Source organism: Puma concolor, chromosome A2, assembly GCF_028749965.1.
Source record: "Puma concolor isolate L17-30 chromosome A2, mPumCon1.1.hap2, whole genome shotgun sequence".
NCBI lineage: Eukaryota > Metazoa > Chordata > Mammalia > Carnivora > Felidae > Puma > Puma concolor.
The window spans coordinates 15,840,206-15,858,512 of record NC_141668.1 but is presented as its reverse complement, the minus strand read 5'-3'; the positions used below and the strand labels follow the sequence as shown (position 1 = coordinate 15,858,512).

Here is an 18,307-nt window from a genome sequence, read left to right as displayed (position 1 = left end):
AAAATATTATACAATGACTTTGCAATATCCACAAAGTAATCTTCTGATGTTCAGTATTCATCCTGTTGACATGATGAATATATTCGGAGTTTCATGATCTGCTAGTCTTGTATTTCTGGAGATAAGTTCTACTTAGGCATGGTATAGTTTGGAACACTGGGTTTAGATGAAGACAGACCTGACTTTAAATACTGGTTTACCATTCATTCGATAACCATGTAACTTTGGCCGTGACTTTTCCGAGCCTTGGTTTCCTCACCTAAAAATGGAAATGTTAGTAGAATACCTACCTCGTCGTGTTGTATGAAAAGAAGTTAAAAAATTGGGTCCCTCAGTAGTGTTATTGGCAGTAATAATATACCATGATAATTATTATTGTTCTATACTTCGCTGGAATCTTATTTAAGAATTTTGTAACTAGATTCAAAAAATGAAACTGGCTTCTAATGGAATTTTTAAGGAATTTTCCTTGTCAGTGTTAAGAATAGCACCTACTTAGCTCACAGAATTAAAATGGGATCATGACATAGCTCTCATTTTTCTAAAAAGAACTTTAATTTTTTATTACACATTGTAGAAAAGGTAGGATATACAGGGAATCAAGTTTATGAATATTAAAATTATCTACAGTCTCACTTAACCAGAAGAAGCATTGTTAGCATTAGACTCTATGCTCTCCCAAGCATTTAAATGCACAAATGTGGGCACATACATACCCACATTATCATGCTGATAAAAAGTTAGGATCGGGCTGTACACAAAATTTTGTTGCACTAAACACTATATTATGAACGTCTTTTTACCTTAATAGGTAATACTCCCCAAACTCCCATCATTTTTAATGGAGGCATTGTATTCCAAAATACAAACCTATCATAAGTTGTTCAGCACACTCCCTAATGTTGGACAATTAGGTGGTTTCCTTCATACGTAATGCTGCCTCAGACATCATGCTAGGTATTTCTATTGGCCCACAATCCACCCTCCACCCTTCTCCACCATGCTGTTTGCTTCGAGAAGCGAGACTTTGCAAGACTGCCTCATTGGGCTTCTTCCCTCTCTGGCTTCCGATGCATCTGGCCAGTGTGGGAGGGGGTGGGGGTGGATAACACCAGCAAGAAATCTGATAATGGAAAAGGAACCAAGGGTATTTATTCCCCCAGCTCCCACCCTGAAAATACTACTAGTTGGCCGTGTCCTCAAGCCTAAGAGCTAGAATGCATCTGGTGGGAGGTTCTCTCCTATGACTACTCCTGCCGGGTTCTTGGAACAGCTCCTTCCCTCTGTGCCTTCATGCTTAGGGTGGTATGGTGCCCCCACCACTGCTAGCCCAAGTTATGCCACCCACCTTTGTGGGTTTCCCTTGACCCTGCCTACCTCTTCATAGATAGTCCTTCATTAAATTGTCTCCATTTATCCATTTTAAGTGTATCATCTCCTTCTTGCCAGGAACCTAACAAATATAAACAACTTTGTAAGTAAATTCCTGTCTATATCTTTTATTATCATATGATAAATTTCTCAAACTGGAATTATTTGATCAAAGAGCATGTGTATTTTTTTTTATTTTTTTTTAATGTTTTTATTTATTTTTGAGAGAGACAGAGACAGAATGAGAGTGGGTTAGGGGCAGAGAGAGAGGGAGACACAGGATCAGAAGCAGGCTCCAGGCTCTGAGCTGTCAGCACAGAGCCCGACGCGGGGCTTGAACTCACGAGCCATGAGATCATGACCTGAGCCGAAATCGGACGCTCAACCGACTGAGCCACCCAGGCACCCCAAAGCATGTGTATTTTTAAGACCTTTTACAATATTGCCAACTTGCTCTCCAATATACCATTCCTCCAGCAGTACAGGAGAACTTCTGCCCTCAGGCCCCTTGTCCAACTGGATGTTATAATTTCTTTTCATCTTTTGCTATGCTCGTAAGCACTGCTATACTATAGAGACAGTCTCATCTATGAAAGTCTGTGTTGGGAGGAGATCAGCTAGTAATCATTGTGGTCTATTTGTTTTAGTTTTCCCTGCATAACTTTCTTGGTGTTTTATTCTATTACCTGTTACAAATTGACCGGTTAGCCCATATTTGGCCTTTAAGAACTCATTAAAATTATACCTGATTTCATCCTACCCATGTGTAAGGGGGCCATCTCTCCCCCATGCTCTGTCAAAGCTGAAATCATTTTTATGTCATGTCTTTCCATACACAACCTTGTCACTCTTTGGATTTCAGAACTTGACTTATGACTAGTCTCTTTTTAATTAATAATTTATTTATTTTTTAATTTACATCCAAGTTGGTTAGCACATGGTGCAACAATGATTTTAGGAGTAGATTGCTTAATGCCCCTTACCCATTTAGCCCGTCCCCCCTCCCTCAACCCCTCCAGTTAACCCTCTGTTCTCTATATTTAAGAGTCTCTTATGTTTTGTCCCCCTCCCTGTTTTATATTATTTTTGCTTCCCTTATGTTCATCTGTTTCGTAACTTAAAGTCCTCATGAGTGAAGTCATATGATATGTCTTTCTCCAACTCATTTCGCTTAGCATAATACCCTCTAGTGCCATCCACGTAGTTGCAAATGGCAAGATTTCATACTTTTTGATTGCCGAGTAATACTCCATTATATATATATATATATATATATATATATATATATATATATATATGTCACTTCTTTATCCACACATGTATTGATGGACATCTGGGCTCTTTTCATACTTAGGCTATTGTCGATAGTGCTGGTAAAAACATGGGGGTGCGTGTGCCCCTTGGAAACAGCATACTTGTGTCCCTTGGATAAATAACTAGCAGTGCAATTGCTGGGTCATAGGGTAGTTCTATTTTTAATTTTTCGAGAACCCTCCATACTGTTTTCCAGAGTGGCTTCGCCAGTTTGCATTCCTACCAGCAGTGCAAAAGAGATCCTCTTTCTCTATATCCTCACCAACATCTGTTGTTGCTTGAGTTGTTAATTTTAGCCGTTCTGACTGGTGTGAGGTTGTATCTCATTGTGGTTTGGATTTGTATTTCCCAGATGATGAGTGGTGTTGAGCATTTTTTCATGTGTCAGTTGGCCATCTGGATGTCTTCTTTGGAGAAGTGTCATGTCTTTTGCCCATTTCTTCACTGGATTATTTGTTTTTTAGGTGTTGAGTTTGATAAGTTCTTTATAGATTTTGGATACTAACCCTTTAACGGATATGTCGCTTTCAAATATCTTCTCCCATTCTGTCGGTTGCCTTTTAGTTTTGCTGAGATTTATGACCAGTCTCTTACTCTTGACTTATGACCAAGCTTGAGAAAAGTTACGATTTTGTAGGTTATCTGATTCTTCTTGTGACTTCCCACATCCTGAACTGAAGTGCAACTCCACATTTAATTTTTTGAAAATTTAAGTAAATCAAGAATATTTTTTTTTAATTTCTTAAAAGCTTACTTATTTTGAGAGAGGGAGAGAGCGTACATGTGGGGGAGGGAGGGAGAGAAAGAGAAAAGGGGAGAGAGAGAGAAGCCCAAGCAGGCTCCACGCTGTCAGCTTGGAGCCCAACAACGCGGTACGCAATCCCACAAATTATCAGATCATGACCTGAGCCGAAACCAAGAGTTCGACGTTCAACCAACTGAGCCACCCAGGCACCCCGAACTTTTGAAAATTTAAGTAAATCAAGAATATTTCTGTAAAAAACAAGACATAAAACCATATATTCATTACCACCTTCAATGTGCATGTACTTGCTAATGGAAGAAATTGAATCCTGCCTCTCACGTGTCACATGGAAAACTTCTCCTATAAATATTGAAGAGTAATGTGAATTGGTTAATAGTGCAAAAATGTTCCCCAGCTGCCATGTGTACTTGCAGTAAATACCACACAACTGCAGGTATGCCCAGAGCTACTGATCAGAAGACAAAGAGGAAGGGAAATGGAAACTGGAAACCACTGATTGTGCAAGGACCTACAGTATCCAGGCAATCCAAAAGGCAAGGATCTATAATATCCAGGCAATCCAAAAGGCAGGCCTTGACAGGTTGATTCGTTTTTGCTTCCCACACGTTTCCACCACAGAAGCCCTCCACAAAGTCTGAAACTATATCTGTTTCCAATGATGACAGTGGTTCAGCCCACAGACCTGCACAGAGTTCACAAGCAATCATGTTTTGTGTTGAGGACGTAGGATAAGAGATGTGGAGAAGCATTTCCGTGGGGCCTGAGTGGTATAAATCATAAGCAGAGAAAACCTTTTAAAGCAGAGGCCCAAGGCAGGGTCCTCTCTTGCCTGGGTCAGGGCAGTACTGATTTAACTCATCTGTGTTTTGATCATTAAACAGGGTAGTATATCTAAAGAACTTAGAACAGCACTACACAATGGTATTATGAGTGATGATTACTTCCTTCTGAATACATTCCTGTATTCTCCCAAATTTCTACAATGATATAATACTTTATTTTCCAATAAATCTCTTGGAAAAATATTCCTAAATAAGAATAGGGAAATTCAATGATAGAGTAATACATTATTTTACAAATAATAATGAATATGAGGTGATGGATGTGTTAACTAACCTTAGTGTGGTAATCATTTCACAATTATATACATGTATCAAATCATCATCTCATACACCTTAAACTTATACAGTGTTATATGTCAATAATATCCCAATAAAGCTGGGGAAAAATTTTTTTAAATAATAATGACATTCCGAATCAATGAACAAAACTCAAAACAGCGCTTAGAATAAACATACTTTGAGCATATAGCAATAAAAATAAAAAGGAAATTGCATACACATATAAAATATAAATCAATTTTATTTATGAATGTATAGATGTATATAATTATAATAAAAATTACCAAATAGTGAAAAGAAATACATTAAAAGAACATATGTCATAACAGAGTTACTCAGAATTTAAGGAGGTTTTAATATAGTAAAACCAGTAACATAATCATGTTAGGTGGTTAAATAATAAAAATTATATGATTATACAAAGATACCAATTCTTACTAAAAGCTTCCAACAATAAATGTTTTTTCCCTTATTAAATAGAGCACATTTGTTTTAAAGCCAACAATAAACTTCATATGTAATGAAGAAACATCAAAATTTAGATTTTAACACAATTTTATTTAACACAAAGCAAAACAGAAATACATAAGAAAAGACAAATATGTCTTTTTTGCAGCTATGGTTTTACATTTGGAAGAAACAAAAAGGCCACCTAACACTGGTAGAACAAAGATAATTCAACAAAAGACATTTAAAAAATTAATAGCATTCTAATGACAGAGATTCCCATACTGAGTAGCAATACAGATGTATTTAGCTAAGAAAAAATTAATGTAATAAGGGATATATAAGGCCTAGATAAAACCAAGAACAAATTATCACAAGAGAAATCAAGGAACCCATCAGTAAGGAAGCGACTTAATTCCTTGATGGGAGGAATTAGTGTCATAAGCATAAGTCTTAAACAGTTCATTTTAGACCTTGATGATTCCAAATGAAGCACCAAAAAGATGTTTACCTTAAATAACACATTCCTTAGGGGAAAAAAGACTTTTTGAAAATTAAAAATATATATGTGGGGGCAAAAAAGAACAACGAAGACCAGTATCATACTGATTCCATGGATTCAAACACAGAGTTTGATTCATTACATGACAAAAAATACTTCTTCACTGCGAAGTGTCCAAAAAGAAGAAATTACGGTTTTGTTTTGGCTCAAAGCTAGGGAGTAAAAGCAGAAAGCCTGGCAAAGCAAGTGCTACGCGAGAACTTTGAGAATGCTAAGAGAACGGCCTCTCTTGGGGTCAGGAAAGACTAACTAGCATTTTAAAGAATCCGGTTTTGCCAGGTTTCAAGGCAGGAAGAGGGAAGGATTGGCACTTAACAGGAACATCCTTTACAAACAGAGAGTCATAAAATAAAATGGCACATTCCAAAAATTACAAGTAGGTCAGTACACACAATATTGGTCTGCATTTTCAAAACTCAGTCAAAGCCCAATATTTAAAAACCTGAAAATGTATCATAAAATCTGGATCTGGCTTCTTTCGACTAGTTGGACAACATGACGGCCTGGGTCTGCACGCCCACACGGGTATGAGAGGCAGGTGCCCCCTCAGATGGGCAACTTGCTACGACACGTCCTCTCTCCCCCCATTTCTCTTACAGCCAGCTCACATCATCCATTTAGGTCACCTGTCTCATCCAAGAAGGCATTTGAGTTTATGACTCCTACCTTGCATTGTGGGGACCAATGAAGGTTATGGCAAAAGATAGCATGTGATTAGATCTGCATTTCAAAAGCCCAACTGGGCACAGGGTGGAAGGCTTGGGGATGGTGGGGTGGGTAGAAGGTGGTAAGGAGACCAATGAAATCCACAAAAGCCTGTTGTATGAAAAATTAAAATGGGACTGCCATCACTGAAGGAAAGCAGGGGGCCACCTCGCACCTTCTATATAAATACTCTCACAAGACAGAACCGGAAAACCAAGGAGTCCTACATCTGTGGCATAAGAGCAAGAGCTGATGAGGATTGGAAACAAGGCTGTGTGTAGGGGATGGAAAGAAAGGGGCAGAGGAGGACAAAAACTTGAGAGTTCTGAAGGGAAACTAATCTCCAACGCTGGGTAACCAGTCTGACATAAGGAACCAGGAGAAAGACGATATGGGGACAATTTGTAGGGTTTTGCTTTAAGTTGGTAGTTTGTTGATACTCCAAAAATAAAGAAACCAAAGAAGGGACGAGTCTATAGGAAAGTTAATATTTAACCTAGGTTATGTTGAATTTGTGGGGCCTATGGATGTGCACCTTCCCTCATACGCCCTGATAAATGACCAAAGAAAAATCATCTCCAATTCTCCTGTAGTAACTTTCCAACAGCTGAATCATGAGCTGGAAATGAGGGTCAAGTATAATTATATAAAATATCTTTACAGAATGAATACTAACAGAACTAAGCTTTAAAGGGAATATTATACATTCCCTATGTATTTACTGTACGTAAAATATTGTAACAGAGATTACAGAGGGCTAATAACTGCACATAAAAGCATAATTAGAAGATGTATAAAAAAAACACAATACTGTAAAAGTCCACCAAGTCTCTTAATAGACAGGATATACATTTATACCCTACACTTTCCATTAAGAATTTAAGATGGCTAAAAAAATTTAATGAAAAATTAAAAAAGAATTTTAGATGGCTTATAGCAAAAATACACATAGTGAAAGGATAAAATGTAAATAATAATAATAAAATGTAAAAATAATTTTGTAAAAAAAATAGCAGCAGGAAAAATCAGAACTAGGAAGAAGGAAACAAGGTATGCAGAACAGAAGGGCTTTCAGAAATACTGCTGTGGACAACCAAAGTGAAAAGATTAACCGCATGACTCTTATTGTCCATGAGGAGAAAACACAGCAATTTCTCACTCTGAAAAGGATGTTTCTGCACACCTTCCCCAATAGAGAAGACAGCATTTCATGATAAAACATGCTTCTAAACTAAATTAATTCAGCTTTATGAAAAACTCACTACCCTTGTCCCTATTTCTCAAAGGTGTTACCGCAGGAAAGTTAAACTTAAAAACAAACCAACAAAACTTTACACACTGACATTTGGGGATATCACAACAGGAAACCCAGAAAAAGATCTCATGATGGTGCTTCTCTGTACCCCTCAATGAAAACAAAGAACCAAACATCTGAGCTTAACTGGATGAAGGAAGCTGGCCGGGGTGGAGAAGGGAGATAAAGGCAATGGGAAATGGGTGAGGTACATAGGTTTCTGATGGTCTCTCCTGATCCACAGAAAGAACGGATACGACGTCGAGGAACAGAGGAACAACATACTGTTTAAACGGTAGCAATGCAGCTTTGGCAAAGAAATGTAATAAAAAACGAAGAGTGGACAGAGTGAGGTAGAGATCTTTGGTGAGCACTCAAAAGTTATAAAGCTATGGTACTGGCTGAGGACGGATCCACAGAGGTGGGTATCATATGAGCACGGTACAAGCGATATCCTCTCGTGAAAATCGAGGAACCTCATCGAAAGCCATGCCATATCAGCACAGAGGAGGGCCCCAGGAACTGAAGGGCAAACACGAAACGCACCGTATAAGACATACAGAAAACACACACAGGAAAATACTCACTTGCATATACTTAAAGAAACGCAAACCAAAAAGACAGTATCCTTTAGCACCTACAAGCCTAAGCAAAAGAAGAAATTTAAAAATTCAGTATGGTAAGGATTTTAAGAGTCCTATTCAAAATTTGTGAGAAAGAATTGAAATATCCCAGAATAAGGGAAACAGTGAAGTAAGCGATCATCTGTTAGTGTATCCGTGCATTCAAATGATTATACGTGATAAAATGCGAATAGGGAAAGGTGCTTATGAAACTTTAAGAAAAAACAAGAGTACAAAGCGTACGTATTCTAGAACTACCACTATGTAAACTGTGTATATGGGCGCATAGGAAAAACCCTGGGTGGGTCACAGAGCAAGTCAGCAGAACCCACTCCTTTTGGAGCTCCCGCCGGCCTGGGGAAAGCTCTTGGGGACTTCGGGCAGGATGGGCCATCTTCACGGTGCACGCTGGACCGACCCCAACCATACTCACGTCCTATCCTCTCTGCCTGCTCAGTGTCCAACCACATCCCCGACCACCGTCCTCTTTGATTTTACAACTTGTGAGGTAGGTACTACTACGACCGTGACTGGAAAATGATGAAATGAATGAGCTTACAAATTAAGCTCAACAGAAGCTTTGTTTTCAGACCTTCTAGTTGGACACGCTTCTTCTTTCACTGACGCCCTTTAAGGTTTACCTGCATGTGGTTTCTTGGCTGACTGAGCGGGGCCGGGTACCAGAGGGCTGGCCTCTGGAGCGCCGGCTACGTGTACTCCTGGTTCCTCAAGGCCCTGGGAACACTCAGCAGAAGCTGAATTCCCTAAAAAGAAGACGAAGAGATGAGCTTTCCTGGGACACCTCTTTTATCGCTCTCCATTTCATTTTGTGTTGGGAGCATCGGCCCAGCAGATCAGATCCCAGCCAAAAGTCCCAACACTGCTCTGGATTTGGAGAGTTTGTGTTTTCTAGATTTATTTCACACACACACACACACACACACACACACACACACACACACACACAAGTTCATAGTTAGGAGAGACCCACTAAACAAGACCAGATGAGGGTGATGACAGGCCCTGTACCTGGCCTAGAAGATTCCCGCCATCATTCAGGCTTCCCTAGACAGCCTCCAACACTACCTTCAAACCACCCGCTCAGGAAGTCAGCCACGACCATCCCAACAGAAGAAAACTCCGTATCAAGAAGCACCTGGGTGGCCCAGTCTGCTAAGCAGCCATCAGCATGGAGCCCATTTCAGATCCTCTGTTCCCCTCTCTTTCTGCCCCTCCCCCCCACCTCTCTCTCTCAAAAATAAATAAGCATTTCAAAAGAAGAAGGAAAAGAAAAGAAAACTCCGTATCAATAGTTTGGAGACTCTGACTTTGCTGGTTTGGTTTTCCCAAATTTGGCAATTCTCCTAAGCCTACCACCCACTGAAACTGATTTTCAGCTATAAACAAATCGAATAGAGTAAGCAACCTGAATGCACTGTAGTTAAAAGTACACCAAACCACACTTTGTAGACCCATTTTTTAATGGTAGACTATGCAGCAACGTGGGAAAATATTTATGATTCTTGATAAAGTGAAAATTTAAGATACTAATGCATACTTCGAGCACAACTAGACTGGAATTTGTATAGTAACAGGAGGGACGGCCCTGCAAAATAAATGGTAACCATCATTGTGGATAGAGTGAGTGGAATCATGCAATTTATATCTCTACTCTCTACTTTCTAAATTTTTATGTAATATGGTTAAAATTTCTTAATAACCAAAAAGAGCATACTTTCTTAAAAGTTCTCATCACAGGAAAACAAACTTGGTAACTATGTATGATGACAGATGTTACCTACACTTAACTGCGATCATTTCTGCTGTGTATACAAATATCGAAATATGTACCTCTGAAACTAATACAACGTTGTATGTTTACTACCTCAGCAAAAGTAAAGAAAGAAAAAGAAAACACTTTAATTCAAATTTAATAAAGAAATCCATTCCTGTGTTTTCTTTCCCTTTCTAGGCCCCTGGCCCACCTCCTTCCTCTTTCTTCCTAACAAAGCTGTGAGGACAGTTGTACCTACTTCCTGGCCCCCAGCTTAGTGAGGAGGTACACTGCTCAAACCCTTGGGCAGATGTTATTAGCCGGCGGCGCAGAAAGTAAACTCTATCCCTTCCTTCCTTTTAGAACCACAGTTCTAGGGGCACCTGGGTGGCTCAGACGGTTAAGCGTCCAATTCTTGGTTTCAGCTCAGGTCATGATCTCAAGGTTTAGTGACTTGGAGCCCCGCATCGGGCTCTGTGCTGACAGCGCATGCTTAGGATTCTCTCTCTCTGCCTCTCCCCTGCACATGCTGTCTCTGTCTCTCTCAAAACAAATAAGTAAAGTTTAAGACAAAATTAAAAAAAAAAAAAAAAGAAGAACCATAGTTCTCCATCAGAAAATATTGGTCCGGTTTCCCCGAGGATAGAGCAAAACTTACAATGTGAGGTGCTGTCCCCCCCAGACTCACTTTCTGGTCAAAACTATGTGTCGGTAGTGTTCTCCCTCTGATATTCTCACCTTGACTTTCAAGCACCTTGTGCAGCTTCATATGCTTGTAGGTAGAGATTATCTGAAAATTAACGACACTTGGGACACTCAGTCCTTGGTCCTGCAGCAGCTTCAGGGCTGCGGCATGAATGAGCTGATGGGACCGTTTGCATTTCTGAAGTCTGCACTCCCCTCTGACAAAGGACTTGCACACGTGAAACTTGTTGCACTTCTCCTTCATGTTGCAGTAGCCATGCAGCGCTTCCCCTTTGTTGTACAGCAAACACACCTGGCACAGAAATGAAGCAACACTTGACACGTTTGGTTGCACCGTCATTTACGGCAGTTGATGAAAGAAAAAAAAATTATTTTTACGATTTTAGTTTTAAGTCATTTCTACACCCAACGTGGGGCTCGAACTCACAACCCTGAGACCAAGAGTCACACGCTCCACTGACTGAGCCAGCCAGGCACCCTGAGAAAACATTTCTGTAAAAGAAGTGTGATCAGCAGAGACTTGGGCCATCATATGTTAAAATATAAACTAACTAAACAGTATGACACTGGTTCAGGGATGTATAGGAGATCAAGAAAAAGAGATCCTATACCTAGCCTCAAAATAAAAATATTCCTTAAAGATTTGATAGAGCTCAACAATAAAACTGTATGAGCCTCATGTTTTCTTAAAAAATTTTTTTTAACGTTTTTATTTCTTTTTGAGACAGGGAGAGACAGAGCATGAACAGGGGAGGGTCAGAGAGAGGGAAACACAGAATCTGAAACAGGCTCCAGGCTCTGAGCTGTCAGCACAGAGCCCAACACGGGGCTCAAACTCACGGACCGCGAGATCATGACCTGAGCCGAAGTCGGCCACTTAAATGACTGAGCCACCCAGGCGCCCCAAGCCTCATGTTTTCTTCTAGAAGACTTTTTAACTAATATGTGGTTCCGTGCGATTTTAAATTTTTTATCTTTTTTTAAAAAATGTTTATTTATTTATTTGGGGGGGCACAGAGAGAGGGAGAGAATGAATCCCAAGTAGGCTCTGTGCTGCATAGGGCCCAACTCGGAGCTCGATCTCACAAACTGAGATCACGACCTGAGCCAAAATCAAGTCAGTCACTTAACTGACTGAGCCACTCAGGCACTCCTAACTTTTTTATCTTAATGCTTTTGTTGTTCAAAAATAAACACTATTCTGGCTTTCTGTATTTTCTTAAAACAGTTTTTTAATGTTTATTTATTATTATTAGTTTAATGTTTATTTTTGAGAGGGAGATAGAATGTGAGAGAGAGAGAGGGAGACACAGAATCCGAAGCAGGCTCCAGGCTCCGAGCTGTCAGCACAGAGCCCAACGTGGGACTTGAACTCATGAACCACAAGATCACGACCTGAGCTGAAGTCAGACGCTTAACCGACTGAGCCACCCAGGTGCCCTATTTATTATTTTTGAGGGAAATAAAGTGATCAGGCGAGGGGCAGAGAGAGAGAGGGAAAGAGACAGAGAGTCCCAAGCAGGCTCCACACTGTCAGTGCAGAGCCTGATGCAGGGCTTGAACCCACGAACAGTGAGATCATGACCTGAGTGGAAATCAAGAGTCAGACGCTCAACCGATGGAGCCACCCAGGCAACCTGAAACCATTTGGATGAGTCATATTTTTTTCTAGAAATGTGTCCATTTCATTGAAGTTTTCAAATGTATTAGTATCACATTATACGTATTTCCAATGTGTGTTTCTTTCAACACCACCAAGTAATTCTCAGAGGACAATGACCAGATGTCCCACAGATTTGAACTCCCCCCGAATACTGTCTACCCGGACATAGCGGCAGATCCCACAGGTTAAGGGCTCAGTCTCACGAGGCTGCCCCACTTCAAATGCCCATCTGTTGCTGCCTGAACTGCTATAAAGGTCATCACCACCTCCTCCTCCAGTTAATGTGCCAGAACAGCTCACAGGAGTCAGATGACCACTTTATTATAAAATGATATAACCCGGGAACACGCAGGTAGAAGAGCCACATGTGGAGAGGTGAGGGGAGAAAAGGTGTGGAGCTTCCATACCCTCTCCTGGGGCCTCACTCTCCCAGCACCCTCCGTGTGCTCACCACCCTGCACGCTGTCTGGAGGTCTGTCCTTTTGGGTTTTTATGGAAACTTCATAACACAGGCATGATCGATTACATCATGGGCCACTGGTAAATGAACTCCATCCCTAGGCCCCTCTGCCTTCCCAGGGGGTGGAAGAGTGAGGGGGAGGGGATAAAAGTTACAACTCTCAGGGCGCCTAGGGGGCTCAGATGGTTAAGCATTCGACTCTTGGTCTCGGCTCAGGTCATGATGTCACAGTTCATGGGGTTGAGCTCCGCGCTAACAGCACGGAGCCTTCTTGGGAACCTCTCTCTCCCTCTCCCTCTCTGCCCCTCCTCTGTTCACACAATCTCTCTCTCTCTCTCTCTCTCTCAAAATAAATAAATAAAGTTAAAAAAAAGTGTTGGGAAAAAAAAAAAGTTGTTCTCCTGACAGCCAGCTCCCGTCCTTAGGTTACCAAAGGGCTTTCCAAAAATCACTTAACAACAGACACCTTGAGAGCTCTCATCATGTAGGAAATTCCAAGGGTTTTAGGAGCTCTATGTCGGGAATGAGGATGAAGACCAAAAATATAGTTATCATTATAACCATAAGATCACAATGTTTGTCCCTATCGTCTTTTTATTACGTGATGTATCTGTTCCTGTGTACTGTGTCTTTAGGAGAGTGGTGGAAAGGGGTCATAGCCATTTCCATACAAGAGATGTGGGGCACCATTCCTGATTCCTCCGTGGTCCCCGCTACCAAAGTGGCCATGCTGCGTGTCACAGGATACATACCTCCAGTGCTGGGTGACAGGACCAGGGGTGGGCTCCTGTCCCAAGTGCAGCCAGCCCACTGGCTGCTCACAAAACACTGCGGTAGTCGGGTATGACAAGCAGGCATAAGCCATAAGGAAACGGGCTCAATAAGTTCAACAATGTAACAATGTTAAACATCTGTAAGTCAAACAATATGGTAAAAACTAAAAGGCTGGGGCGCCTGGGTGGCTCAGTAGGTTGAGAATCCGACTTCGGCTCAGGTCATGATCTCACAGCTCGTGGGTTCGAGCCCCACGTCGGGCTCTGTGCTGACAGCTCAGAGCCTGGAGCCTGCTTCGGATTCTGTGTCTCCCTCTCTCTCTCTCAAAAATAAATAAACGTTAAAAAAAAATTTTTTTTTTAACTAAAAGGTAACTAGAAGTGTCGCCAACCCTTCTCTCTCAGAGAGGAAGGACTGGACTGGACCCCCGTTACTGCCATTCTCTTCTCCCTTCCTGCCAATAACCTGCTCCAGCTGCGGCTCTGGGTCCTTTTGGCAACATCGTTGGAATGTATCTGGCTTATAACCATGACTGATCAAGTCTGGCTTCAAAGCCCAAAGAAGTGAGAAAGGAGATGTGGATGCCAAGAATAAACCCCGTGGCTAAGGCTGACTCCAGTGCTGCCTTCCACATACAGATTCTACTGCCTTGAAGGCGGCCTTTGCCATCTCACCAAAGGCTCCAGCTCATACCTCCAAACTTGTGACTTCCTTCCCTTCTCGACCCTGAACTACCTTAGCATTAACGGGGCACCACACTCACAAACTACCCTCCGGTTTCCCAACATCCCCCCTTCTTCCCACCCCACCCCTCTTCTGGCAACTTGAATGTCTACGACAGCATCAGTGCTAGAGTAGAAAATTCTACTTTTCACTGGTGGGCTCTTATAATATTTTCTTTGGGGATTCCAACTGTTTTGTTTTCAAAAAGTCTTTGTGTATAGCTAAACAGATACAAATATGCTAATTTCACCATGACAGCAGTTCTAATGGGCACTGGTTAAACATTTGGAACTAAATCATTTCAAAGCAATTAAAATTGGTATCTAAAGCCCCAAGAAAGTAAATGGGGGAGGATACTTTCACCAAACGTGACCACAAAAGGGACCTGTATCATTACAGACATCTAATAGGGGCACCTGGGTGGTTCAGTCGGTTAAATGTCTGACTCGTGATTCAGCTCAGGTCATGATCTCATAGTTTCGTGAGTTCGAGCCTCAAGTTGGGCTCTGCACTGAAAGCATGGAGGCTGCTTGGGATCCTCTCTCTCTCTCCCTCTCTCCCTCTCTCTCTCTGCCTCTCCTCCACTTATACAACCCCCCCCCCATAAATAAACTTAAAAAAAAAGACACCTTATCAATTAATAGGAAAACAAATGCCTCAACAGAAAAATAGGCAAAAGCATAAACAGGCAATTCACAAAACACAGGCTTCATAGACAGACGTAAATTTAAATCTGCTATGTACTATGTGACCTTGAGCAAGTTACTGTAGCTGAGTCTCAGTTTCCTCACCTGTAAAACGGGGACACGTTTAATGAGCTAAGATATGTGAATGACTTAGCCTTCAGTAAGCAATCAAAAAACTAGTGGCTAAGAGCGCCTGGGTGGCTCAGTTGGAGCCTCCAACTCCTGGTTTCAGCTCAGGTCATGATCTCTGAGTTCGTGAGTTTGAGATCTCTCAAATGGCGCAGAGCCTGCTTGGGACTCTCTGTCTCTGTCTCTGTCTCTGCCCCTCCCCCACTTGCTCTCTATCTCTCTCAAAAAAATAAAAATAAAATAAACTAGTAGCCATTTTCGTTATTTCTTTACCACACGCATCCATCACTCCTTGTGGATCAAAGCCTAAAATCACAGAGACTGCATAAAGGTCAGCACTGCACCATAACCTCCACCCATACACCTGACCTCTACAAGGTGACTTTTGATGTTCTCGATCTCCTTCATCATGCATTCAGTATGAGGGTGAGTTCTTGGTAACTCACCTCTGGTAAAAGGCACGGGTCATTCTGTAAAAGCAGGATCCGAAGCTGGGCCTCGTTGAGGCCAAAAAGCCCATGGTTTTTCAGAACTTGGATGTTGATGGGTGTGTGGATATCATGGGAAAGGGTACAGGTAGACCTAGGAGAACACAGAGCTCTGGATCAGAGGCCCAGGTGAAGGAGCCAGTCCGCCAAATTCCTGGCCTTCGACTCACGTGTGAAGTTAAACAATTTTCCCTGAACCCAAAGATACACCACAGCTAATAAAGCCAGCACTAATAATAAAAAAGCCGAGTGGAAGCCACTCTCCTCCCAAGGTCACTTGCATTTTAAATCGGGATGCCTGAAAGCCAGCCAAAGGCACCCCCTGCCCCAGTCACCTGCCTCGATGCCTTCTGTTGTTGGCCGGAAGGTGACTGACCGTACTTCTCCACCCCGAACAGCTGCCCACCCCCCACAGTCCACCGACGTTGGGAGTGAAGTGTGCCGCTTTGGGGAGCCTGAGTGAACCAAGGATGAACAGAGGCCTCAGAACACCGCCCTCGGTTTCCTGGGGGTCATTCCAGATGGGGCTTTCTAAACCCGGTGAGCACCGACTCACTTGGGTAAAACTTTGAGGTTACGTGCAAAGAAAGGAAGGGCACTCTCGATAAAGGGTCCGAGGACCTCATAGGTCCGCAAAAGCCCCCCAGTAGGGCCACCGCAGTAAACGAACTCAAAAGTCCCAGTCCGGATTTCCCGCGGCCGCGCCGCGAAGGTTTCCGCGGGCAGGGGCTGGACTCCGGGGGGCGAGCAGCGGTGAAGAAATCCCGACCGATCGGGACGACTTCGGGCCTCGCTCCGCGTCGGAGCTGGAAACGCAGGGGGGCCCCCCTCCCCCACCCCCGAGGACGCCGCGGGGGCCCCTTCCCGGGCCTTCCCTTCCGCTCTCCGACGGCGGGGCGGGGTGCACCCCCCGAACGCGCGATCCCTTTTCTCCTTCCCCCGGGGCCCCGCTCCCCCGCCGCCCGCCTCACCAGCAGTCGCGGTTCGGGCACTTGCCCAGCATGTGGCGGCGGCAGAGGTGCAGCTGGTCGCAGGCCTGGCACTCGCCGCGCTGGTAGCGGGCGCACAGGCGCGCGGAGGACACGGCCACCACCCGCCAGGCGCAGGGGCCGCCGCCCGCGCCGCCCGCGCCGGCCGCCGCCTCGGCCTCGGCGTCCCAGAGGCCCTCCCTCATCTCCACCTCCTGCAGCAGGAAGCGGTCGGGCCCGGCCTGGCGCAGCACGTCCCGGAGCCGGGCCTCTGAGAGCTCCACGTGGCCGCGCAGGTCCCGCAGGAACATGCGGCCGCCGTTGGCGCACAGCACCTTGGTGAGGAAGGAGCACACCGTGGGCTCCGCCATGGCCGCGGCCGAGCACGGAAACCCGAGGCGGGCAGACTCCTCCCAGTCACGTCCACGACTCGGGCCCGAGCTCCCGGGGCCGGGCCGGGGGTGGGGGGAGGGCGCGCCGCGGAGGCAGAGGCGGGGGCGGGGGGCCGGGCGGGGGCCTGCGGGCCACCCGCGGGCGCCACCGCGTTCACCGAGCGCAGGTCAAGGGGAGGCCTCGCCTAGAGGGACGTGGGTGGTGGGGGGAGGCGTGACCCGTGAGCAAATGAGAGGATCCGAGGTGCCCATGAGGGCTGCAAAGATAAAACGGGTAATGAGGTACGAGGGGCCTTAGGGGGTTGCTGGGGGAAGGACTCCGAGGGAGCCACCAGCGGCATGTGGCTGTCGAGGCCTTGAAACGTGACCGGTTGGAACCGAGAGGTGATGGAAGTGTGAGATACACGCCCTGGATTGCAAAGGTTTTTGGATGCAAAATATCTCATTGAGACCTTTCTCAGTCGTGTTCACTTGATGATATGGAAATAAAAATGTTCTTACAGTTTCATCTGTTTCTTTGACTTTTCTGATGTAGCTCCGAGCAAATTTTAAATTACATGTGGGGCTCACTTTATTGTCGTTGGACCACACCAGTCTAGACCTGTACGTCTACGAAGCAGCTATCCTTGTTGGCGAGGATGCGGAAAGAGATCTCTTTTGCATTGCTGGTGGGAATGCAAGCTGGTGCAACTGCTCTGGAAAATGGTATGGAGGTTCCTCAAAAAGTTAAAAAGAGAACTACCCTAGCACCCAGCAATTGCACTACTAGGTATATATGCAAGGGATACAGGTATGCTGTTTCAAAGGGGCACATGTACCTCAATGTTTATAGCAGCACTATCAACATTAGCCAAAGTATGGAAAGAGCTCAAATGTCCATCGACAGATGAATGGATAAAGAAGATATGGTTTATATATACAGTGGAGTATTACTCGGCAATCAAAAAGAATGAAGTCTTGCCATTTGCAACTATGTGGATGGAACTGGAGGGGATTATGCTAAGCAAAATTAGTTAGAGAAAGACAAATATCATAAGACTGCACTCATATGAGGAATTTAACACACAACAGATGAACATAAGGGAAGGGAAGCAAAAAGAATATAAAAACAGGGAGGGGGGCAAAACATAAGACTTTTTTTTTTTTAATGTTTGTTTATTTTTGAGACAGAGACAGACAGTGCGAGCAGGGAAGGCACAGAGAGAGAGGGAGACACAGAATCTGAAACAGGCTCTAGGCCAGGAGCTGTTAGCACAGAGCCCAACACGGGGCTCGGGCTCACGAATCGTGAGATCATGACCTGAGCTGAAGTCGGATGCTCAACCCACTGAGCCACCCAGGT

The 18,307-nt window shown here is 43.8% G+C and overlaps 1 protein-coding gene across 1 annotated transcript; it reads right to left on the bottom strand.

Moving 5' to 3' along the window:
* Positions 1-4,795: 4,795 nt before the first annotated feature.
* On the bottom strand, positions 4,796-16,983 carry ZC3HAV1L (ZC3HAV1 like). Its single transcript, XM_025929346.2, has 4 exons — positions 16,577-16,983; positions 15,564-15,699; positions 10,716-10,974; positions 4,796-8,967 (listed from the first exon to the last, which is right to left on the bottom strand). The coding sequence occupies exons 1-4, from the start codon at positions 16,942-16,944 to the stop codon at positions 8,834-8,836; spliced, it is 897 nt and encodes a 298-aa protein (XP_025785131.2). The 5' UTR covers positions 16,945-16,983; the 3' UTR covers positions 4,796-8,833.
* Between the last annotated feature and the right edge of the window lie 1,324 nt (positions 16,984-18,307).

Coding starts and splice junctions, on each gene's coding strand:
- ZC3HAV1L (XM_025929346.2), bottom strand. CDS start 16,944: ATGGCGGAGCCCACGGTGTGCTCCTTCCTCACCAAGGTGCTGTGCGCC. Junction 15,700..16,576: donor TGCCCGAACCGCGACTGCTG/GTGAGGCGGGCG, acceptor GTGTTCTCCTAG/GTCTACCTGTACCCTTTCCC. Junction 10,975..15,563: donor ACCCGTGCCTTTTACCAGAG/GTGAGTTACCAA, acceptor TTTCTGTGCCAG/GTGTGTTTGCTGTACAACAA.